The 24,448-nt window shown below is 48.1% G+C and overlaps 1 protein-coding gene across 1 annotated transcript in view; it reads right to left on the bottom strand.

The window, feature by feature from the left end:
* The window catches only part of MDN1 (midasin AAA ATPase 1), a 2,142,100-nt gene that overhangs the window by 1,488,308 nt on the left and 629,344 nt on the right, over positions 1-24,448 (bottom strand). Inside the window, exon 37 of the mRNA XM_086926648.1 lies at positions 5,195-5,317. Coding sequence (XP_086782774.1) covers positions 5,195-5,317 — 123 coding nt within the window. The remainder of the gene's footprint in view (positions 1-5,194; positions 5,318-24,448) is intronic.

The following is a 24,448-nucleotide window of genomic DNA, read 5'->3' as shown; positions in this document are numbered from 1 at the left end:
ATCCTGAAGGCAGAGTGCTTGGAATCATGTGAGATGGTGCTCTGGCATGAGCTGAGCCCGTTTGCAGCTTGCGGAACCAAGTCCTAATAGCTGTTCCATGATAACGCATACCATATACTCTTAAGTGCATTATAATCCTCGCGGTTATATGCCAACTCTGGTATCGCTTTATCAAAACATGTCGAGTAAGGTGTCATACAAATTGGAATACTAACCCCTCGCAAGTTCTGGCGACTGGGTTAGCATTCCACCCTTCTAGAGGGACACGACATGTATGTAACTGTGAACCCCGGTTAAAGTTAACTCGAGCCTCAGCATCACAAAATGGATGCTGCCACCACAGACACAAGTCTGACCTCCTGCTGCTGGGAGTCCTTCCAGCGAGGAGAGCTTGGACTAAGGGTTTCCTGTCAGGGGCGGTGCTAGCACCATCCCAGACAGGGTTTTGTGTATCCTGGGTAGGCAGGGCTGAATAGGAAGGTGACAGCAAGTGGCACCCTGGTGCTCACTATGCATAGGCCGGCTTGAACCAGTTCCAGGGGCACACCAGCCCCTGAGCTGGGGAAAGTCCGGCATGGGAGAGGGGTGTAACCACCCCCCTTCCTGGTACCACCCATGGGCAGGACCTAGTCGCGTACCAGCCCCTTTCTTTAGAATAAAGGTGGGAGCGGGGACCCTTCCAAATTAGATCATCTTTGAATCCTGAAACTACTTTCTACGAAAGGAACTCAAGACTTCTTCTCAAGATTTCTCCCTTGTGACTAAGGAGTAGTCACCCTGCATCAGCGGGCACCAACTAAGTAACCTGCGGTTTGCTGCACGTCCTTCCTCGGGAACCAGACCGACCAGCACGACGAGACCCGGCTTCCCTGGCACCTCTGACCTCTACCTGCATCATCAGCCCAGCTGAGATTCGTGGGTGTGACGAGACATCGAGGGACCGGCCATCTTCAGAACTGCACTACGCTTATCCAGCACGACCGCCGAGGCATCCTCGAGTGAGTGCTTTGGGGTTTGAGAAGCCCTAACCCTGAGCAGCTCCAGCACCGAAGTCCAGCCCCCCAGCATCCACGAGATCTGCGTGGGGCCCTTCAGCTCTTTGCTGCTCACCGCGTTGTCCGGCCACTTGCCTGCTGGCTTGTAGCCCTCCTGACGACGAACTACGACACTTCCATCGCTGGTCTGGTTGCTCCAGGCTGGCCCTTGCTCCCCTCCAACAGAGGAGCACCCCGGACCCTCCTGGTCCACTCCAGACGCCATTTTGAGTCCACCGCGTGGGCTTGCATTTGCCAAGAGTTGTTGCCCCAATCCTGGGTCCAGCATCGCCGACAGCAGATACCTTAGTGGGACAGCCCGCACCTCCATCCTGGTCGCCGACAACGCCTCCTGGTCCGAGAGACTGCAGAGCTCAGCGTCGCCCACTCACCTGGTCGGGGTGACTTCATCCGGTGCCATCCTGGTGCCCATCTAATCACTGGCTAGTGATTCAGAACTTGGTCCCCTCTGCTTACAGGTCGTCTCCATCACCGATCCAGGCTTGGATCACATCAACCATCTTCACTGGTCGCCTGCCAGCAACAACTTCTTTCAGGCTCCTGGTTCATCAAAGAAGAAACCCGACGACACTTGAACCCTATGCAGCCGCAGCCCCTGGGCTAGGTAAACAGAGTACCACGGTGCTCCAGCGTAGAACAACTCTCTAAGTCTCTAGATCCACTTTCGTTTTTGACCTACCTAGTCGGGTTCGCCCGAGAACACTAACTTTTGCATTTACTAGTATCCATAGACTTTGTCCCGCATTACGCGTGAGAGTTTCCATTCTGCACACAACATCCCTAGGCCTCCTGCTTCTAATCTAAGGGTTCAGCATTGTAGGCCTAGCGTTTCTAAAGTCTCTGAGAGTATTACTTACCTGCTAGTAATTTCGCATTCCACTTTTGTAGTATATGGTTTTCCGTGCCCCTCGGGCATTTGTGTAAATTGTGCGACTTTCAGTATTTCTTTAAGAGCTTTGTATTGTGCTTAGCTCCCTGTCCTCATAAAGAGTCCAGGGCTGTTGTGTTCTAAATAAATATCCTTTTATTTTCATAACAACCTGCGTGGTGTCCTTTCGCTTGGTGTTCAAGGGGTATATGTGATGGTATAACAGCTGGCTTAACACGCCCTCTAGAGTTTAGCCTAAAGACTGCTCTCGTCCATGCTACTAGGATAGCTGGTCTATAAGGTTGACTTACAACCAATCATCAATAAGGGTCGTTTGGACTGATACATAGTGATCACTAGAATAGTGAGAACTGCATATCAGGCCAACTTCTCACATACACCCCTTCCCACAGGATGACCGGTGAATTAGTATTCAAAGGCAAAGAGCCCACCGCTTTTTGTATGCATATCTGGCTTTCCTCACAGTAGAGGATGCAGACCCAACCTCCATGTCCATTGCCCATTTGGTGCCTAGATAGGAGGGAAAATTAGTAGTCAGAGGCTAATTCAATTCAGGTTAGTCCCACCGCTAAGGTGGACTACCTGACGTGAATATGAAAATCATTAGTCTGCCATCTTTGTGATGGCAAACTTAGGAACTCTGGAAAAGGGTCATCTCCACTTCCCACAAACATTTGTCATATCGGCAGCGTAGTGACCCCAGGGGTATGTAGGACAACGGCTACTACCCTACCCTCCCCTAAAATTTGTATTTAGGAGATCCCCTGTCACCTGGAAATCAGATGCTGCTGACCTGAAAGAAGAAGAAAAACCAAAGAGCAGTGAAAATCAAGAACTATGGAAGAAGCAACTGACTTGGCACTGACTCTCCTAGCCTGTTCGCTGTTCCCGCCAATTGCACAAAAGTAAACTTACCATGCAAGCTGCTGTGCCTACAAAATCCTGGGAGGACTGCCAACACTTCTACCAAGATTCAGGAACTCCCATGGGGCAGCAGGGTTGGTCCCCTGCACCTTGCAGGTACCAAAGAAACACCTGGGAGTACTCCGAACGAGTAAACCCGACATCAGCTAGTACCGCTAAACCCATCGCTCCAAGCCAGAGTTGAAATGGGTCAACTGTGCCAGTGTGGTCCCCCAGGCCTCCAGAAAAATCTACCTTGGAATGACCGGGGGTGGGGGGGGATGCCCGGTGTGGGGGGGGGGGGGGGTGGGGGGGCGTGGACTAGAATGAGACCCCTCGACGTCACCTGCAGCCTGTGTGTGCAGCCAACCATCTTCCCTCCCCGACTGCGAGTGACTCAGCTGTGAAAAACCAGATGCCCCAAAACACCACTGCACCCGTCACCCCTGGTGGAAGTGGACAGGTGTCCCCACGTCCCCAACATCGTGAAACCTGACCCTGCCTGTTGGTCCAGACAGACTGGCTTACCAGTCTGCACCTGCAGCCTCTTTCCAACCGAACCGATCCCCAATGATTAATATTCGGTGCCTGAAGCTGTACTGCACCTCTGCACCTGGCCGCCCCGATGCTGCTCGGTGTGACCTGTTGGTGCTGCCTTAGACCTTGCCCTTAAACTCACCTTTATTCCAGGAAATTGGTCCCATAAGTCGCTGTGAAGTAACTGTATGCAGTATTTGTTTTTCCTCCATAGGAGAACATGTACGCCTCTAAAAACTGTCAACTTCTGAAAACGAAAAGTATTTCCATTTCAAAACATACTTACCTGATCGAATTTATTCCAGTACATATATATATATATATATATATATATATATATATATATATATATATATATATTGCTGCACGCTCGCATCCAAGAAAGCAGACGGCACTCGAAGCTGGATACTATTAGATTTATTGACAGACCCCCGTCACCCCATCAAAGACAAACGCGTTTCGCCGTGAAACGGCTTCCTCAGTGTCAATGTGCAATACAAAAAATCGCCATTTTAACTCCACCTCTTCATGATTATAAAAAGAGGACTAAGCCAACAATACGTGAGAATAGCGGCAGACATATTGTAAAGTGCAAATGCATACTAGTTTACCATACAGTATGGGAGAAAATGGCAATAAATAAAGTGCTCGTGCATTTTAAAAACAAAGAGGGAAGAAATCCCTTCGAAATTCATTTGAATATTCGATGACTCGCTCACAACTAAGAGAGAATACACTTTTGACCAATTGAATTCATACATATATACATATATACATCGTGCCAATGTAAACGTAAATGTATTGAAATGTTTTGAATACCATCAAATGATATCATTGTTCGTCCTATGCAAAAAAGATCTACAAGAGGAACTACATATTCAACTGTTGGCAAGTGTGAATATACTTAAACCTTCATGTTAATAACATTCCATTAAAGTGCATCATGTATATTTGGTCTCTCTCTTATGTTAATTAGTATATGTGTGTGAGTCTATTGGCTTAGTAGCGCCCTGGATGGGCATGTTTTGTTTTTTATTTTTGTAAAAAAAAAAAAATATATATATATATATATATATATATAAAAAAAAATTTAAATACCTATTTTTATAAATTGGTGTGGATCTCCCAACTAAGTCGTGTGCATCATTTATTGACTGTTTGTGTATTAGCAAAAGCCTAACAATCCTCCCTGTTAAGCCTGTGGCTCCTTGACCACACTACCTCCTAAAAGAGCATATTGGGATCGCTAGAGCAGGCACCTGTCTACTCAAAGGAATACCTGGACTCTTTGCACAGTATACCTCTTTTTGGCATACTATATTAAGAGCCAGTCTCCAAATATTCAACATTACTTTTGAAGATTTAAAGCCATTTATAAGGCTGGATTTTTTTCCGTCTAAAAATACAATTAATTTTAAGAACAAAAAAAGGTGTGTTTAACTATTACAACAGTAATAGTAATGATCTACCAAAAAAACCACACAAAAATAAAGTCCAGTATAATCTAGACGATTTTCTGAATCAGGTACATGATTCCTAAACAAATGCCCAACAGGCACATTCACACTCTTGAGGGATAACCTCTAAACCAAAACAGTAAAAACTTGACATTTCATCCAAGTAATACTTAAGACTTCAAATGGGAATAACATTTGTTAAGATAACTTGCCAGGTAACGTCAGTTTAATACAGGCACTTTTGAAACAATTATGATTCTCTAAGTGCAAAACAACGAAAGGGCTCCAAAAAGGGGTTGTTTTCATTCACTAAGTCTGCTACAATGAAACCTGTGTAATTGAAAAACACTCACTTCATCTAGAACAATCCAATGTCCATTCTTCAATGCTGCAAGGAGAGGTCCATCGCGCCAAGAAAAATCTCCTCCTTTTCCTCCTTCCACAGGCAAATCTGTACCAAACAAGTCAGTCACATCCTGCAATATTAGGGAAAATGAGGGAACAATTAAGACTAATGGCTGCTAATACACCTTCCACCAAAAACAGCAGCAACTTAACAAAACCCTTTATAATACATGAAAGCCTGCAATAATAGTATAAAAATATCTTAAATTTTCCTATGACCGTCTAATTGTGATATCACCACTCACTTGTAAGAAATCACATAGCTACTCTACCGTTAATGGATCCTGCACATTGTTCCTGATCATACAACCTACCTCGAGTGAGTTGACAGGCTTACTTCTAAACTTGATGCTGTTGAACAAGTTACTTACCTTCGCAAATGCCTTATCTGGTAGAGTCTATATCTAGCTGTAAATTCCTTACCTTTGAATTTCCCCATCGAACAAAACAGATCCAGAAGATTTTTCATGAGCAGTACTCCTGCATGCCGGTTAGTGGTGTTGATTGGCTCTGCATACGTCATCAGCACCAGATGTGACATGCCACCTCATAGCGCTGTAGTCAGTTACTTTTCAAAACTTTTCACGCCAGAAGCTCAGCCATGAAGAACACCTACAGGGGTGTGGATAAACTAGTGCCCTGAAAGGGATCAGCCCTGACCCTAGAAATGTGTCTGCTGAGCGAGGAGGATGGGTGGGCCGGTAACGAATCCGAGGCAACAAAGTCTCCAGCAGAGAAGGCGTTATCGAAGGTACATAACTTGTTCATCTGATAGAGACTTCTAACCACATATTCCTTACCTTAGAATAGATACCCAATAAATACCATCCCCTGGAGGTGGGTCTACAGACCAATTTCACACAAGAAAATCCTGCAGGTTTGAACAGGTGAAGTGCCCATCCTAGAGACGTGACTGTCCATAAAGTAGTGTTTGGTGAATGTGTGCATGGAAGCCGACGTTGCTGCCTGGCAGCTGATTAGGACCAGAGCTACATGTACAAATGCAGTGGTGGCAGCTTTAGCTCTGGTGCGTAGACGATTTTGATGCAGAGCATGGCCTAGCGAGAGATAGTTTGTTTCTGCACCGCCCAACCCTTCTTCGCACCAACAAGAGGTGGTCATCCGCCCGGAACTCACGTGTGCAACCAAGTTAAAACAACAATGCTCTTTTTGGGCATAGATGGTGGAGTCGCTCCTCAACTTTAGAGGGATGTCGAGGAGCATAGAAGATAGGAAGTGTGATGGATTGGCTCGCGTTAAATAGTGACCATTTTAGGTAGAAACGAGGCCCTTGGGCAAAAGATCACTTTGTCAGGACAGACTGAGAAGTAAGGCCACTTAGATGATCAGGCATGCAGCTCACTCAATCTACGGGCAGATGTAATTGCCAGTAGAAAGGCTGTTTTAGAGTCAAAAGCTAGAGGGAACAGTTGTGTTAAAGGCTCGAAAGGTGCACACATCAAAAAAGTGAGAACTAAATTAAGGTTCCACTGAGGCATAATGAACGGTGAAGGGGAAAGAGATGGATGGGACTCTTCACAAACCTATGTACAACAGGAGATTTAAACAAGGAGGGTTGGTCTGGCAGGTGCAAGAAGGTAGACAGAGCAGAGAGTTACCCCTTAAGGGTGCCCAGAGTAGAGAGACCTGCTGGGCAAGGGAAAGAATAAAGAGTAAGACTTCAGAAAGGGGAGAACAAAGGGCATCAATGGACTTTTCTGCACATCATGCCACAAATATTTTCCAACAGCAGATCACACAGAGCTCCAGTAGGTTGATGTAGAGTCCATATTCCGCCGGGGCTAGAGACCTTGATGCTCACGTCTCACAGATGGCACTCCTTCCCAGGAGTGATGCATCCGTCACTATCGTCAGCTCTAGTTGGGTATACCAAGAAGGGTCGGCTGCGGGCCCAATCGCGGTTCGTATGCCACCACTGTAGTTTTTTACAGTTCCCTCCGGGATCTGGACCATGTCGGAGAAGTTCACCTGATGTTGTGCCCATTGAAACTTCAATTCCCACTGCAGAGCCTGTATATACCATCAGGCATGTGTCACAAGCAGGATGCAGAAAGCCATGAGTCCCAACAGCTTCCGGGTCTTCCTCACAGAAATCCAGTAAAGGGGCATAAAAATCTGCATCATAGCCTGAATATCCTGGACTCGCCTTCTCAAAAGGAGAAGCCCGAAACTGTACTTTGCCCAGAATAGCTCTGATGAAAGGGAGCGTCTGAGAGGGAGTAAGGTGTGCAGGAGGTTCGCCGTAGTCTGGAGGTGGAAAATGACAACCTGGGGTGAGCCCGCCTTCAACAGCCTGTGAACGAGATAGGGGAAGACTAGCACAGAGATGACCAGAGCACTGGCTACCTGACCCACTAGATCTGTGGGCATTGCATACTTGTCCACGCAGAGGCTGGGGCACAAGCGCGGCTCAGTGGCTGGGAGGAAATTGGCATGGTTGGAATCCCCTTCTGTAGCCACAAAAGGGGTGAAAAGCAGATTGGGAGCAACGTGGGGGTGCAAAGCGGGCAAAGGACTGATCCATAGCCAGTGAGTCCTTAAGTATTCCAGTGCTGAATCTGCCTGGTCTACACTTGGACATCCCCGAAAAGCCAGTTGTCTTCAGCCATGCAAGGCTTCTCAGGGCCACTGTCTATAAAACAACTATGCCCAGTGAGTCAGTTGTGTCCAATCCACAAACTTTTGAACTTTGCTGCGTCTCTTACGCAGGTAGCAGCCTGGGAGAGGATGGCCAGGGCCTCCTCCGGGACTTGTGGCAGCACTTCCGCAACCATATCCCACAGTGTGGGAGTAATGGCCCAAAAGGCATGCTGTCTTCACAAAAGAAAACATCTTCCCCAAGAGTCAAACCTCTTGAATTCCCTGTCTTGGAGAGCGGTAGGGAATGCGCCTTAGGAAGTTTAGGCTTGGACCATCACGCTCGCCGGGGTAGGGTGAGGAAGTTTGAGTCCCTGGGGCGAGGAGGCAAACGACCGTCCTATTCACCGGAGCCCCTGCATTGAGTTTGAACCAGGTCCTCAACAGGACGCCAGAGAGGGCATCAATAAACAAAGGGCTCAATTCTCTCTCCATCTTTTTCTGGTGGTGGGCCTGTAGACATAGGGGAAAAAGATCTCTTCCTAGAAATAGAGACAACGATGGAGTCCGCCAAGGTATTGTTCTTGATACAAGCTGAAACCTATGGGTAGTGTTTGCATTCTTTCTGCACTCTAGGCGTGACCATTTTAGATGAGGCCAGCTTTTGAAGGCCTCTCTTCCCTTATCTATGAGGCTAGGCAGCATGGGCTGGTAGAGGTTTCTCCTCTATGTAGGGGTCATGGCTTCCAGAGGGAACCATGACTTTATGCTCCTATTTTCAAACGCACCTGAAGGTATTTGCTGCACTTTATGCCACTGCATTGTACACCCAAATTTAATTCGCTGGTAATGGTCTTGATGAGTATGAGTCTATGGCCTCCTCTGGATAGTCTGCATCTAGATCTTGCTAGCCCTTTTCTGCAGCACTTTCTTCTCCAACAGCTGGACTGGTCTTTTTGTTCTTCTCAAGGCTCAGGAGATGTGTGTGGGTCTAGGTCCACTGGCCCACCTTCCACCGTTCTGCTCTCCTATGGTTTGACATAGTTTGATTGCTTTCATGGACTCATAATTCCTCCTTCTGCAGCAGAGCAAAAATGTCTCTTTTGAGTTAAATCCCAAAGCAGGGTGCATTATATTATTCGCGAGGACATAGATGCAAGAGCAGATATGCCCTTGTGATGTCTAGTTCCATTGCCACAACATTGCAAGTGATCAGGAAGCCATCTAAATCATATGTACTGGGCACTAGCTATTAGGAGTTACCCAGCTACATAATAGCATCAATGAAATAAATGGTGTTTGATATCAAGCACCTACTCTTAAGAAATCTGTACTGATACCAGTACTAGATTTATTATGACCTGTACCCAGAGGGCAATATAGAGATGCTCCCTGAATCCAACTAGTCACTTCGTGTGCTGGCTGACTTGCATCTCCAAACCTGCCACCACAGACGAGTTATTGGACACTGCAGATGAGAACCCATTTCCTTGAAGTCAGAAACAATGCCTGTCCGGAGGAAGATGATCACACCTCCTCCAACAGGATGGCTAGCAAATTTAACATATCATGGCTAGAGACTTTAAAGCCTATGCCACCTTTGATATGCGACCCCGGTTTCTCGCCAGACCTGGGAATGCCACCCCCTGCCCTGGGGCCCATTTGGCACCAGAGCAGGGGGGGAAAATTAGGTATTCAGAAGGCGTGTTCACTTACAAGCTAGTCATATCCATAAGGTGGGTTACCTGAAGTGGAAAATGAAAGAAGGATTTGGCAAAAATAGCAACTCTGGGTCAGGTTTATGCCCAATCTACCCAGGAAGTGGTCATATATGGGGTGTAGCCACCCCAGAGGCAAGTAAACCATTGGCTACTACCCTATACTACCCTCAACGCCCCTAAATTAAGTATTAAAGGGTTCCTCTGACACCTGGAACTCAGATTAGTCTACTGTGAATTGAAGGAAGGACAAGGAAGAGCAGTCACTGCGAGTACTGAGGACTCTACCACTACTTAGCGCCAAACCCTGCCTTGCTGTTGAACCTCGAAAATTGCACCAACACCACTCGTCCAAAAGCTGAACTTCTCCCAAAGTTGTGGAGGACCGTCTGGCAACTTCAACCACCAAGGAGCTTCTACCTTGGGGTGGAGGAGCCATTCTCATGCATCTATGGGCACCAAAAGCATCTGTCCGGTAACCTGTGCTGTTGGCCTTCGAGCCCACCAAATGATCAGCATGACAGGAGGAGGTACCCGAGGCTCTTGGATGTTAGCCCTCTCTCTCTGGTAAGCTTTGAGACACTAGACCCTCCAGGAGTCCACCGCACAAATACCCTGACTACTGGGACACTTGCACCAAACCAAGGCTTGTTTGTGTCCAGGTCGGACACCACCACCATAAAGACTTACCTGCATGTCGGGGGACTACGAGAGAGATGAGCTCAACAAAAAGAGGCCTTGCTGTGTTCCTTTTCCTCCCTCTGCAGGTATACCGAGAACCATGAGAGCCTCCAACGCTAAAGTGGCCCACCAGCCATCACCTCTGCACCGGAGCCCCATAGCCTGAATACCCATCTTCTGCCTGTGTCCCCTATGCCTAGCAGTCCCCACAAGCTGAGCTCCCCTTTTGGGTTATGCACGACTTGTCCCTTTAAACTTTTACGGTTAACCACGCTCAAGGCTACCATAGCGACCTGAACCTCTGCACCCAGACACACCAGGGCAGGTAAACCCGAACTGCTGGTGGTACTTTGGAACTTGCCCCGCCCCCTTCCTACAGCACCTGAAGTCCTAGAGGGTACCCTTTATAATCATTTGCAAATACCTGCATGCAGTACATGTCTTTTATACCGCCATAGGATAAAATTACCACGTTTGAGGCTCATGCTTCAAATCGGACAGCTTTGTAATTCAACTGTTTTACTGAGTAAAAACGATAAATTAAAGTACTTACCTGATGCCCATATTACTATATAAAATATTGTTATTTTTCTAAATTGGCCACAGATTTCCTCCTGAGTGTGTCATTTATTGGCTCGGTGTTCAACAAATGCTCAACACTACCATCTGATAAGCCAAAACTGCTCGACCACACTACCACAAATAGAGCATTTTGGGATTATTAAAGCAAGCACCTGTAAGCCAAAAAATGTCTGGACTTTCTGCATAGTGTATCTCGTTTTGGTACACTACTTAGAAAGCCAGATTCCTACAATGGAAACGTCGTTCCAGGGATTCCTCACCGTTAAAAATAGATGCCAAAGCAGTACCACCCTAAAGTTAGAGGGAGTGAGGAGTGGGCTCAAAGAAAGGACTCCTGCAGTACCCTCTATGCGGGCCAGGCAGTCAAGTCAGTGGTGCTTGGAGAATTTGTGCAGTAACACCAATGTTTCAGCTTGACAGATGTCCAAGACAAGAACTCCCCTTGCTAAGGCCAATGTAACAGCATTACTGTGGTGTAATGACCCCATAGGTCCTTGGGAGGCTTCTCCTTTGCTAGAATGTATTACGTCTTTATGAACAGTGTACATTACAGATTCCTCTTCTATACCAACTTTACTTTTTCAACCCAAGCCAATCAACGAAGAGCTGATCATCAGCACAATATGATTTGTACATTCAACGTGAAAACATATAGCTCTCTTGAGATCATGCCAATGTATTTGCTCCTCTTTTGAGGGATGTGGCGGAAAGAAAAACATCTGCACAGTGTTGGACTGTCCCATGTGAAAGGTTGATATAGCTTTAGGCAGAATGGCGGCCCGGATCCTAACCACCAATTTGTCAGGAAAGAAGATGTGGTACTGAGATTGTACTGACAGTGTCTGCAGCTCATTGAAATAACATGTGGAAGAGACTGCAAAAAAAAAACATATGGATGGTAAGGAGCTGCAAGAATGGCTGTGTATTGTTTGAATTGTGTGTACATGAGAAATGTGAGGTACAAAGTAAAGTCCTGTTGCCGTACGATATTGTGTTTTGACAAAAACATATGCATTAAGCTTTTCAGAAAATGCATCACAACAAGAGACCTGAAAAGGATGGCAGGTCCACCAAACATAAAAAGGCCAAAATGGGTGACATGTAAACTTTAACTGTGCCAACTGAAAAGTCTTACTGGGACATAGACAAAAACAATTACAAATTTGAAAGGGATCACCAGGCCAAACAGTTCATGAAAACCACCACATCCTGTGTGTTACAATACCACACAGCGGTCGTGATTTCTATTAGCACATGGATCTACCCGGTCTAAGCGGAAGGCAGAAAGGCCTTTAGGGCTGAAGGACTGCTCACAGCTACATAGGATTTATTTGGTGGTGCCGCTCCATCTGAGACCACAAACCCCTGATCTCAGACTTATCCAGATTATCTCTCAAGCCAAGACATGATGCATCTGTCACTACTGTGAGCGGGTAAGGGGCCAAAGGAATCAGTGCGCTGTACACTAGATTGGCATTCAGTAGTGAATAATGAAGGCCCTGAATCACATCTGCCTGAAGCATACTGAGAGAAAGTGCCATCTGTAGGAGGGTGGATACCCGACTATGGTTACCCCAACTTTATGCCTGGTGTTTTGCTGGTTTTCCGACTTAGTTGACCTGGGACCCTGCTATTCAGGACCCCAGGCCTACTGCTCTCTCTAAAATGGATTCCATGTACCTTAGGTACATATCTAATTGGATACTGAGTCACCTTATCAGTCCTGTACAGTGTACCTTAGGTACCCAGGGCATAGGTGTACCCAGGGCCTACCAGGGGCTGCAGCATGTATTATGCCACCCCTGGCTGGCCATCTAAATCTGACAACTGGCTGCACGACAGCTGGGGCAAGGTGGTGTAAACACCCTTTGCTGTAGATATAGTATTCCTATATCTAACCCTAAAATGGACACATGTATTCCTATCAGTCACTCCTATGGCAGGCCTTATCAATCCTGAAGGCAGAGTGCGTGGAATCATGTGAGATGGTGCTCTGGCATGAGCTGAGCCCGTTTGCAGCTTGCGGAACCAAGTCCTAATAGCTGTTCCATGATAACGCGTACCATATACTCTTAAGTGCTTTATAATCCTCGCGGTTATTTGCCAACTCTGGTATTGCTTTATCAAAACATGTCGAGTAAGGTGTCATACGAATTGGAATACTAACCCCTCGCCAATTCTGGCGACGGGGTTAGCATTCCACCCTTCTAGAGGGACACGACATGTATGTAACTGTGAACCCCGGTTAAAGTTAACTCGAGCCTCAGCATCACAAAATGGATGCTGCCACCACAGACACAAGTCTGACCTCCTGCTGCTGGGAGTCCTTCCAGCGAGGAGAGCTTGGACAAAGTGTTTCCTGTCAGGGGCGGTGCTAGCACCATCCCAGACAGGGTTTTGTGTATCCCAGGTAGGCAGTGCTGAGAGGAAGGTGACTGCAAGTGGCACCCCGGTGCTCACTGTGCATATGCCGGCTTGACGATGTAAAGCAAAACACAGAATATAATATCATCAGGGAAGAGGACTAGTGTTGTCCGCCACTGTTTTAGGAATTAAGAACTAATGACGTTATGTGTAATGTGATACTGTGTTGAGACCTTAGTAGAGGTCACAGATTTTATTTTACTATATGTCGAAATAATTTCATGTTTTTATTCTGAGTATATATACTTATTAATAAACAAAATATTTTGTACTTTTTAATTGATTGTTGTGCCCTTCACTTATCGTTCTCTCCCTGATGATATTATATTCTGTGTTTTGCTTTACATCGTCAGTTTTTCCCTGTCAAACATATTCAGTTGCCTAAACAGGGGGTCCTTGTTATTCACACCATATGCCGGCTTGAACCAGTTCCAGGGGCACACCAGCCCCTGAGCTGGGGAAAGTCCGGACAGGGGAGAGGGGTGTAGCCACCCCCCTTCCTGGTCCCACCCATGGGCAGGACCTAGTCGCGTGCCAGCCCCTTTCTTTAGTATAAAGGTAGGAGCGGGCCCCCTTCCCCGATTAGATAATTCTGAATCTTGATGACTTTCCACGAAAGAACTCTTGAACCTTTCTGAAGACTCCTTGTGGCTAAGGAGTAGCCACCATGCACCAGCGGGCACCATCTAAGCGCATGCGGTTTGCTGCAAGTCCATCCTCCGGATCAAGACTGCCCAGCTCGACGAGACCCAGATTCCCTGCCATCTCTGACCTCTACCTACATCATCAGCCCAGCTGAGATTCGTGGGTGTGACGAGACCCGAGGGAACGGCCATCTTCTGAACCTGCACGACGCTTATCCAGCACGACCGCCGAGGGATCCTCGAGTGAGTGCTTTGGGGTTTGAGAAGCCCTAACCCTGAGCAGCTCCAGCACCGAAGTCCAGCCTCCCAGCATCCACGAGATCTGCGTGGGGCCCTTCTGCTCTTTGCTGCTCACCGCGTTGTCCGGCTACTTGCCTGCTGGCTTGTGACCCTCCTGACGACGAACCACAACACTTCCATCGCTGGTCTGGTTGCTCCAGACTGGCCCTTGCTACCCTCCAACAGAGGAGCACCCCGGACCCTCCTGGTCCACTCCAGACGCCATTTTGAGTCCACCGCGTGGGCTTGCTTTGCCAAGGTTTGTTGCCCCAATCCTGGGTCCAGCATTGCCGACAGCAGACACCTTCGTGGGACAGCTCGCACCTCCATCCTGGTCGCTGACAACGCCTCCTGGTTCGAGAGACTGCAGAGCCCAGCGTCGCCCACTCACCTGGTCGAGGTGACTTCATCCGGTGCCATCCTGGTGCCCATCTGATCACTGGCTAGTGATTAAGAACTGAGTCCCCTCTGCTTTCAGGTCGTCTCCATCACCGATCCAGGCTTGGATCACATCGAACATCACTGGACGCCTGCCAGCAACAACTTCTTTCAGGCTCCATAGACTGTAACGAGGATTCCCGACGACTTTTGAACCCTATGCAGCCGCAGCCCCTGGGCTAGGTAACTTGAGCATTTCGGTGCTCCAAAGTAGGTTCACTATCTAAGTGTCCAGATCCTTTTTCGTTTTCAGCCTAACTAGTCGGATTCGTCCGATAACTGTAACTTTACGAAATCTAGCATCCATAGACTTTGTCCCGCATCCCGCGTGAGAGTGCACACTCTGCACCCGATCTCCCTAGGCCTCCTGCTCCTAACCTGAAGGTTCAGTAGTGTAGTCCTAGCGATCCTGAAGCCTCTGGATCTTGTTACTTACCTGCTAGTATTTCGCATTCCACTTTTGTAGTATATGGTTTTTCGTGCCCCTCGGGCATTTGTGTAAATTGTGCAACTTAAAGTATTTTCATAAGAGTTTGTTGTGTGCTTAGCTCCCTGACTCAAAGAGTTCAGGGTAGACTTGTTATAAATAAATATCCTTTTATTTTCATAACTTGTGTGGTGTCCTTTCACTTGGTGTTCAAGGGGTATATGTGATGGTATAACAGCTGGCTTAACACGCCCTCTAGAGTTTAGCCTAAAGACTGCTCTTGTCCATGCTACTAGGATAGCTGGTCTATAAGGTTGACTTACAACCAATCATCAATAAGGGTCGTTTGGAATGATACACAGTGATCACTAGAATAGTGAGCACTACATATCAGGCCAACTTCTCACACCATCTTTCTTGCCTTCTGAACTGCTGATGTGCTTTGGCTGAGTGTGCCCTGGGTTCCTGACAACCAGGTACCCAGGACCTGTGTTCCTTCCCTAAAACTGTGTTGAAACTAAACTCAATTGGCATCTCTGGCCACCTATCAGCCCCTAGTAAATGGTACCCTAGGCACCTAGGACATGGTGACCAGAGAAGACCCCTGGGGGCTGCAGCACTTATTGTGCCACCCTCAGGGGGCCTGTACTCTGACACCCACACACTGCCTTTGAAGGCTGAGTGTCTAAGTAACAGAACTAAACAGAGAGTCGACATGGCACACTTCCCTGTGTGCCATGCCCACAGAACCCACTGCCCTGGCATACTTCAGTCACCCCACTAGCTGGGTGTCCTATGCCAGAGGTGTGGGCACAGGTGCATGAGCCCTGTGCCCCTACAGTACCCAGGGTCATTCCTGGGCACTGTAAGTGCAGTGATGCCATTAAGAGTATATGGTGCTGGGAGGTTGTCATTACGAACTCCACAGCACCATAACGACTACACTGAAGACTGACAAGTTTGGTACCAAACTACTCAGCACATTAAACCCGCACTGATGCCAGTGTGAGATTTAATGTGAAGTGCACCAGGGGCATCTTAGAGATGCCCCTTGAAAACCTAACATACAATCCACGTCTGGGCTGAGTGGCTGCCGAGGCTGCCACACAGCAGACATGTTTCTGGACCCCTGGATGGAGAGCCCCCGCTCTCCTGGGCCTGCAATAATGCACATCCTGGGCAAGGTGCTAGGTCCCCTCCCCCAGGATGGGCAGGGGGAAGCTTTAAAGGCATGCCGCTTTTGTGAGCTTCTCCAGACCATTTGCTGCAACCAGAAACTGGCCCCCACCAGTTCTGACCCCGCACTCTGGCGGGAAGACAGGCAGGAAAAACTACGTCAGGAAGGGGGGGTGCCAGCCTATGCCAACCCCACTCAGGTGGGGGAGACGAGGTGAAGGTGACCCCGGGCTCCGGCCATCTTGAAGATGGGAGCCCTGCCCAATCACAGCTAGGCTCCTGCCCCCATCCCACAGGAGAGGAGCAGGCTAGGGGGTGTACCCACCCCAGGACAGGGACCTATTTGTCCCTGCCCTTGCCCTACCTGTAATGCCCCTAAATTCAGTATTTAGGGGCTCCCTGAACCTTCCTTCCTCAGATCCCGATACCAAAAGAAGAAAGAAGATCAAGAAGTAGACCCGCCGCGCAGCTGCTAACAGGACGACAACAACTGACTTGGCCCCAGCCCTACCGGCATGTCGAACCTGGAACTTGCTCCTGCCTAAATCCCGGCGACTCCTGCGGACAGCAACCTTGGGACACACAGAGGACCTGCCTGCCTTGACCCTCTTAAAGACTGGGACTCCCATCAGCAGAAGCTCTGCTGCAACAACGCACCTGGTGCCAGCCAGGAAGCTCCAGACCAGCCCACTCTGCATATGCCGAGCCCGGCCCGTGCCCGAGTGACCCAAGACCAAGAGGACATCCCCCCCGGCGACTGGGACCCGAAGTCCAGTGCCCAAAGACACTCCTCGACGAACCAGACGACGCCTGCAGACTCAGAACCAGGGGCCCCCCAACCGCGACCAGCTGAGGGTAAGCTTTTCAGACACCCAAAGACACCCCTGCACCCGGCGCCCTACAGCCCCCTGTGCCTCCCTTTGGGGTACCTACCTGTGCTCCATGATCCCAACTTACCTCTTGACATGCTGGTCGCCCCTGGAGAGTCTCCGCCTCCGAGCCTGCAGCCCTGGGTCCCTTTTGACCTTTTCCATTGGATAACATTGAGCGCCTGACGGCTCAAAAGCACCCTGCAAACAGCCGCCCGAGTACCGCTGGCTGTGCCACCTTTGTCCTATCCTGCTTCCCCCTTTGCCCTGAGCAAGTGACCAGGAGCCCAGCTCCCACAGACGCGTGGCCTGCTGGCCAGCAGCCACCAACCGGAGGCCCCCGTTCGCCATTGGATAGCATTGGGCCTAATTACCTCTGCACCCGGTGGCCCCTGCGCCGCTGAGGGTGAACCAACTGTACCTACCTGACCCTGGGGGACCCCTGAGTCTATGCCCAGAACCACAACTTCACCAATCGAGTACTCACCAAGAAACCGGTAACTCACTTACCTGCCATCGAATAACATTGACTGGTCTGACTCGAAACATCTTCCAAGTGTCCAAACCACATGCGATTTCCCAGGGCGTCCCCCAGGGATCGGCCTTAAGCCCCACTCTTTTTAACCTTTATGTCCAGCCGCTGGCTGATGTCGCCATGCGTGGGAACCTCTCCATCGTGTCCTACGCAGACGACACGCAGCTTGCGGTTGCGATTAGTGGGGCTTCCGATCTCGAGGCAACCAAGTTCCGTGAGGGACTCATATCTGTGGCCCACTGGATGAATGATAATTTCCTACAATTGAATGCTAAAAAAACCGAGGTGCTCATTGTGGGGAAACAAATTCATCTGTGGGGCGACAGCTGGTGGCCACGTGAGCTCGGCCCTACCCCTACCCCCGTCACTGAAGTTAAAAACCTCGGGTGTGGTTTGACTCCCAACTGAGCTTTTCCACTCACACTAAAAAGACAGCGGCATCTTGCTTTGGAATTTTGCGTCAGCTTCGGTCCACCTTCAAATACTTTGACGCTCCTACACGTCAACTCATTGTGCAAGCTTTGATTCTGTCTAAATTAGACTATGCCAGCTCTCTTTTTCTTGGAGTCAATCAGGCTGAGCTCTCCCGTCTCCAACGCGTCCAGAACGCTGCCGCCAGGGCTCTGGTTGGTTTGCCTAAATTCTGTTCAGCTAGGAGAACCATCTTTAATCTCCATTGGCTCCCGGTGGCACAGAGAATAAAGTTTAAATCCTTGATTTTGACATTCAAAATCCTTAAGCTTTCTTCTCAGATTCTGCAGCAACTCATTTCTCGTTATGTTCCAGCTCGCTCTCTGCGGTCTTCTGTTCTCCACCTTGCCACTGTTCCCAGTTTCAAGAGATCCAGGATTGGCGGCCGCTCCTTTCGAGTCCTTGCCGCCAAACTGTGGAATTCCTTGCCTGTCCACATCCGTGCTATCGATGAGCTCCTTGCTTTTAGGAAGGCGGTTAAAACTTTTCTTTTCCCCATAGCCCCTTAGTTCTGTTGTTGTGTTGTGTTTCCCACCTCCTGTCCGGTTTTTCTGTTCTGCACTAGCGCCAGGACGCCCCTTTGCTGGGGCAGCTGTGCGCTCAATAAATCAGGATAACATAACATAACATAACATACTTTTGAAAACTTGAAATATTCATATAAAATCGTCCGAATTCCGAAATGCTCACCTGTGATCAGGAGAGGAGCCAGTACTGTACCTTGTAGCCCAGTGCTGAAACGCAAAGGTAATCCCTAGCGGGTTTACTAGTAACTTGTATTTTCTCAATAGGAATCCATTGTCTGCTTTTCTACGAAATTTCTTCTAAGTGTCTACTTCTGAAAACAAGAAATATTCTTTAAAAATCATACGAAATACTGAAAAGTAATTACTTACCTGTTTCGAGTTGAGACCCCAGTGCTGGCCCCAGGAGACCAGTACTGGATTACAAAAGTAACGAGATCGTACTTTACCTGCAACCTGAATTTTCTCCCCTTGGATAACATTGCCAGATTTCTGTTGACAAGTTTCCAAGTGTGAACTTTTAAAATAGCTTTTTATTCCTGAAAAATCACTACAATACCTAAAACGTTTTTGCTAAACTGTTTTCAGCTTAGAACCCAGGACTGAACCTAGGAGCCAGTCCCGGAATTACCAAAGTAATCACCTGTGTTTATATAAGGAAATCCATTGAGCTCAGTGCTAAACTGTGTGTAGAACTGTGTTGCCTACTGCAACCCCTGTACCTATTTATTTTATTTATTTTAAAAGTTTTATATAGCGCGGACATGATCTTTGCAGATATCAGAGCGCTTTACATAGATGGTGGCGTACTCATACCAATAAATCAATAAATCAAAACAGTACTAATAGGTTACATAGAGGGGTACATGATGGGGGCGTAATAATACAAATAAATCAATAAATCAAACAGTACAACTAGGTTACATACGGGGTATGTGAGGGAGACTACTCATACAAGTAGGCAAAGGGGTCAAGCAGGTAGAAGCATGTAGTACAGTGTTAACAGAGTTCTAGATACTAGTTCAAGTGTATTTAGCCATGAGGATAGCTTTTACTTCTTTTTTAAAGAGTGTAGTGGATGGGATAAGCCTTGTTTCTGGAGGGAGAGAGTTCCAGATCCTAGGTGCCATTCCAGAGAAGGAGCGCTTATATGTTTTTTCCTTCCGGAATCTTCGTGGTTTCAGCAGAAGATTATTTGTGCCTCTAGTGTTTCTGGTTCCGCCAGAAATTGTCAATTTCTGGGCGAGGTAGCCGGGTGATTTAAGGTGAACCGCCTTGTGTGTCATGCAGGCGATTTTCAGGTGTATTCTGGCTTCAAATGGCAGCCAATTCAGGGCTCTCAGGTCAGGGGTAATGTGGGAGTGCTTTTTTGACCCAGTGATGAGTCTCGCTGCAGCGTTTAGGGAGGCTCTTAGGGGTGCGGTTGTGGTTAGGGGGAGTCCGACTAGTGCGGTGCTGCCGTATTCAATTCGGGGGATGACTATAGCTTGTACTGCGGTTTGGAAGTCTTTGGCTGGGAGGAAGGGTTTAAGTTTTCTCAGAGTATTGATCTGGAAGTTCGCGCCCTTAGTTGCCTTGCTGATGTGTTGCTGCATGTTGAGATTGGTGTCAAGTGTAATGCCTAAAGATTTTGCTGAGTCCACGATGGTGGGTTGGACATTGAGTGCAGTTAGGTGTTTAAGCCAGGTTTGAGCAGTGGAGCTCTTAGCTGGAGGTGAGATCAGAAGGAACTCTGTTTTCAGGGCATTGAGTTTGAGGTGATTATCGGCAAGCCAGGATTGGGTGCATCTGATTGTTGCGTTCAGGAGCAGGATGTCATTGGGAGATTGTAATTTGAGATAAAGTTGGGTGTCATCGGCGTACATGTGAAAGTGAACATTGGATGCTTGTAGCAAGGTGGTGAGTGGTTCCATGACTAGGTTGAACAGAGTTAGGGATAAAGAGGAGCCCTGGGGGACTCCTAGCGTTACAGGTATTGGCGAGGACATCTGGTTGTTGCTCTTGAATTTCTGCGTCCTGTTGTGAAGAAAGGAAGTGAACCACTTGAGAACAGTTCCAGATAAGCCCATTCTTGTGTTTAGGAGTTCTAGCAGCTTCTCATGTTTAACGGTGTCGAATGCTGAAGAGAGATCAAGAAGGATGAGGAGGCAAGTGTCGTTTTGGTCTAGCATTTGAAGTGCGTCGTCAATTATGTGCGTCATGGCCGTTTCAGTACTGTGTCCCGCTCGGAAGCCTGACTGGTGCGGGTTGAGGAGATCAAATTGCTCAATGTGATTAGTCAATTGTAGTTGTGCGCATTTTTCTAGTAGTTTGGCGAGAGTCGGAATATTGGTGATGGGTCGGTAGTTGTTGGGGTCAGAGGGGTCGGCTGTGGGCTTTTTTAGTAGAGGTGTGACTTGACCAACTTTGAGGGAGTCTATTGCCTTTCTGCAAAGTACTCATCTGAGACCTCTCATATTGAGAGCAGTATATTTTTGATGCCTGTTGGTTCTAGAAATAAAACAACTATATCTTTTGATATAAAAACAATTGGCCTGGAGTTAAGTCTTTGAGTGTGTGAAACCTTTTTGCTGACTGAGTGGGTACAACAAATGCTTTACACTGTCCTCTGGTACTGCCTTACTGCTCGACCAAGCTACCACTTTAGAGAGTAAGGTCACATCTGGCTTTAACCTCTGTTATACCTCTGGGGCTTGTGGACTCTATAAACACTGTACCTTATTCTGGTCCAGTATATATAGAGCCACTTTCTCACACATACACAATGATGGCCCTACTGCAAGCCCAGATCCAGTTAGAATGTCTGAACATACCAACAGGTTTGAAGCATCAGATTGCATGATGCTAAAAGCTCAGGCAGTCTCAGATTAATCAAGGCTAGAACAGAAGGTCTTGCCTGAAATATCTATATCTGGAGCATGAATGTCCTGCGTTCAGAAAGTACTCTTATGCACCAACTGGAGATGGGGTTTCCTCTCATTGAGGGAAAACCACAGGGTACACAGTAATTAAACTGTTGACTGAAGGCAGTCCATGACTAGTTGCAGCGATCCCACATTCATCAGCCAATCATTGAGGTACAAGAATACGTGCATCTCCAATCTGCAAAAGTGTGGCAGCCACAAACATGACCTTTGTAAGACCAGAGGGCCAATGGCAGTCTAAAGGCACTACAGTAAACTGGAAGTGGTATGTATGACCCCACCACAAAGCATAGATACTCCTTTGGGACTGCAGGACTGGCACGCATTCTGCAAGACCAGGCCGAGGTCCTCAGGATCCAAGGCCTGCAGAACCAGAGCAAGAGTGTTAGACCTGTCTGGCCTTTTGCGGAGTCCCTCCAATTTATTATTTATTTTGTCCCCTTTTTGCCCCTCATGCCTTTGTTTTATTTTGGTGTCCACTAAATTTTTATGGTGTTGGTCTGGGGGATAGGTGCTTTTTCACCCTCATAGTTTTTCACCTCAGGCCTAGGTGACTTTCTTGACAGGAATTCCCTTGGAGTCACAAAATGGGGGCTACCAACTGTCACAACTGTCATACCTGGAACTGACCCATAGGATAGTGTAGGGCATTCCAGAACCTTCTGGTCCCTTCTGGACCTCTGAGGGTCAGCCTATAAAAGGCGGAATGCTGGGCGACCATTTTGTCTTTCCAGAGGAGGCTAGCTGGAGTTAAGGCTGTAGCATAAGGCGAGTGTAGGACCATCAGAGGGTTGACCTCCCAGTGTAGGGACGCTCCTTACTGTTGCACCACCCTTCTCCCCTTGTAGTTGCTGACCTGACCCTGCTGGGGAAGATCCTGGAGACCCTGGGCACCGGTTTCATCTGGTCTCAGAAGGAAGAGTGGGTGAGGGAGCTTGTAAGGAGTGAGGCCCCATCCACTGGACAGTGAAGGAAAAGGGAAGGACCAACTAGCCCTTCCAATCGACCCCCTTCGCCTTTTCATTCCTCCCTCCTCTGGCATATCCCCGCGAGTGGGTCAGATCCAACTGGGGTTCTTCAAGGGAGTAATCCAGCTCCAGAACGTCAACCGGGATAGAGCCACCGAGCAACCCGACTCCTGACTCACTCCTTACCCCCATAAGGTCAACTTCTAGCGGGCGCTGAGGGAGACTACCACGTCCCTGCCGAGTGCCTCCTGTGTTCCTCTTCAAGCAGTTCATCTGCTTTTGGTGGCAGAGAGGCTCGGGGAAGCCGCCGAGCAGTGGTGTTCTGGTTCCGCTTCTGCGCGGAAGAGAGAGAGAAGCGTCTCTCCCTGGCACCGGCGCAGCTGAGGCGGGACTGGTAGGAGTGTCCTTGGGGAGAAGCAGCCTGTGGCGCCAGCACTGAAGAGAGGTGGCGTCGTTGCGCGACTCCTGCGCAGGACAGGAAGAGTAGTGCTTCTGTCAGCCCACACAAAGGTGAGGTGAGGGGAAGCGCCGAAGTAGACTGAGGTGTAATTTTCCGCGGTAGTTCAGCGGGAGGAGCAGCCGTCCGAGGACGTGGGCGAAGTCCTCCCTACCACCGGCGGCTCTGAGGCCCGTGGTATCTGAGGAAGAAAACTGAACCCTCCTGTTAGCGGAGCCCTCCCACCGGCTAAAGCCGGCCAGTGAATGAAATAGGTGAGGAGAGGGAGGGGAAGCAACGGAAGTAATCAGCATCCCATTTGGAACTGGTTAGAGTGGAGACTCTCCCACAAAGCTTGGAGTGGGGAGAACTTAAGAACAGCGACTAAGCTGCCCTCATTTAGCCAGGCCTATAAGGAGTTGGCTCTAGATAACAGTCTGTGTTTGAGGAAGGATGGTCGCACTTTCTCTGTGAAACCCTGGGCTAACAGCTGAAGGTTGATTTAGATTCTTGAAATAACTGTCAGAAGTGTCTAAAGTTGCTGGATAGCCCTATTTACTGGCAGAAGGAGGAAAAGTTAGAGTTGAGAAGCTGTCTATGCTAGTCTGTACCTGTGAAGGATCTAAACCAAGAAAATATTCATTTGAATGTGGTAAGCTCAAACATAGAAGCCAAGTCTAACTAAATTCAGAGGAGTGCAGACACTGCTTCTTAGAGATCAAAGTGTTGTGTTGTTAAGCAGGGAAGTTGAATAGTGACATATCTTGGCAACTGTGAAGAAATGTATAATTCTACTGTTTGAATGTAATGTGTTGAACTGTATCTTCTAAAGATAAGAGAGCAGAGAATATTTTTATAAAACAGCTCATATTTTTACACAAAGATTGGTGTAGCATCATTTTTGAGTGAAATTGCATTGAATTACTGCGGGGTGGTTTGCAACCTTTACACATGTGCCTTAGATCAAGATTGCCTTGCCTAGGCCAGGCTACCCTAGGTGACCTGACATCATTAGGTTCCAACAAGTTGGTGTCTAGCGGTGGGATCTTGACTGTGGTTGCGACTACTCTGCAGTAATTGGGTGTACTCCACTAGCCTACACCTGGAGTTTTCTCCTAGCGGCCCTCCTAATGTTTACTTTTGTTTTTTTCCAAATTTGTTCCTGGTGGTGGGGTGGAGGTAGCTTCAGGTTGCCCTTGTAGCTCTATTCTTCTTGTGTGTGTAGCCTTGAATTGCCTGTTGCAAAATGGAATTTGCGCTGGAAGAGCTGGATACTTACTCTGTGGCCCAACTAAAAGATTTCTGCCAACAAATGGGGGTGTTTTTTAAGCGTGGTGCCAAGAAGGGGGAACTCCAGACCAGTTTAAGGGCTTGGGTGGAAGCACACAGAGAAGGGAAGGAGGAGGATTAAGGGACAGACCGGGACACGGTTGTGGAGGTAGATAGGTTATTCCACTAAGAGGTGGAAAACCTACTCCCAGGACCAGTGTCCTACTCTAGGAGGGCAG

Source organism: Lissotriton vulgaris, chromosome 6 (genome assembly GCF_964263255.1).
Source record: "Lissotriton vulgaris chromosome 6, aLisVul1.2, whole genome shotgun sequence".
NCBI classification, from domain to species: domain Eukaryota; kingdom Metazoa; phylum Chordata; class Amphibia; order Caudata; family Salamandridae; genus Lissotriton; species Lissotriton vulgaris.
This window is presented reverse-complemented; position numbering and strand designations above follow the sequence as displayed.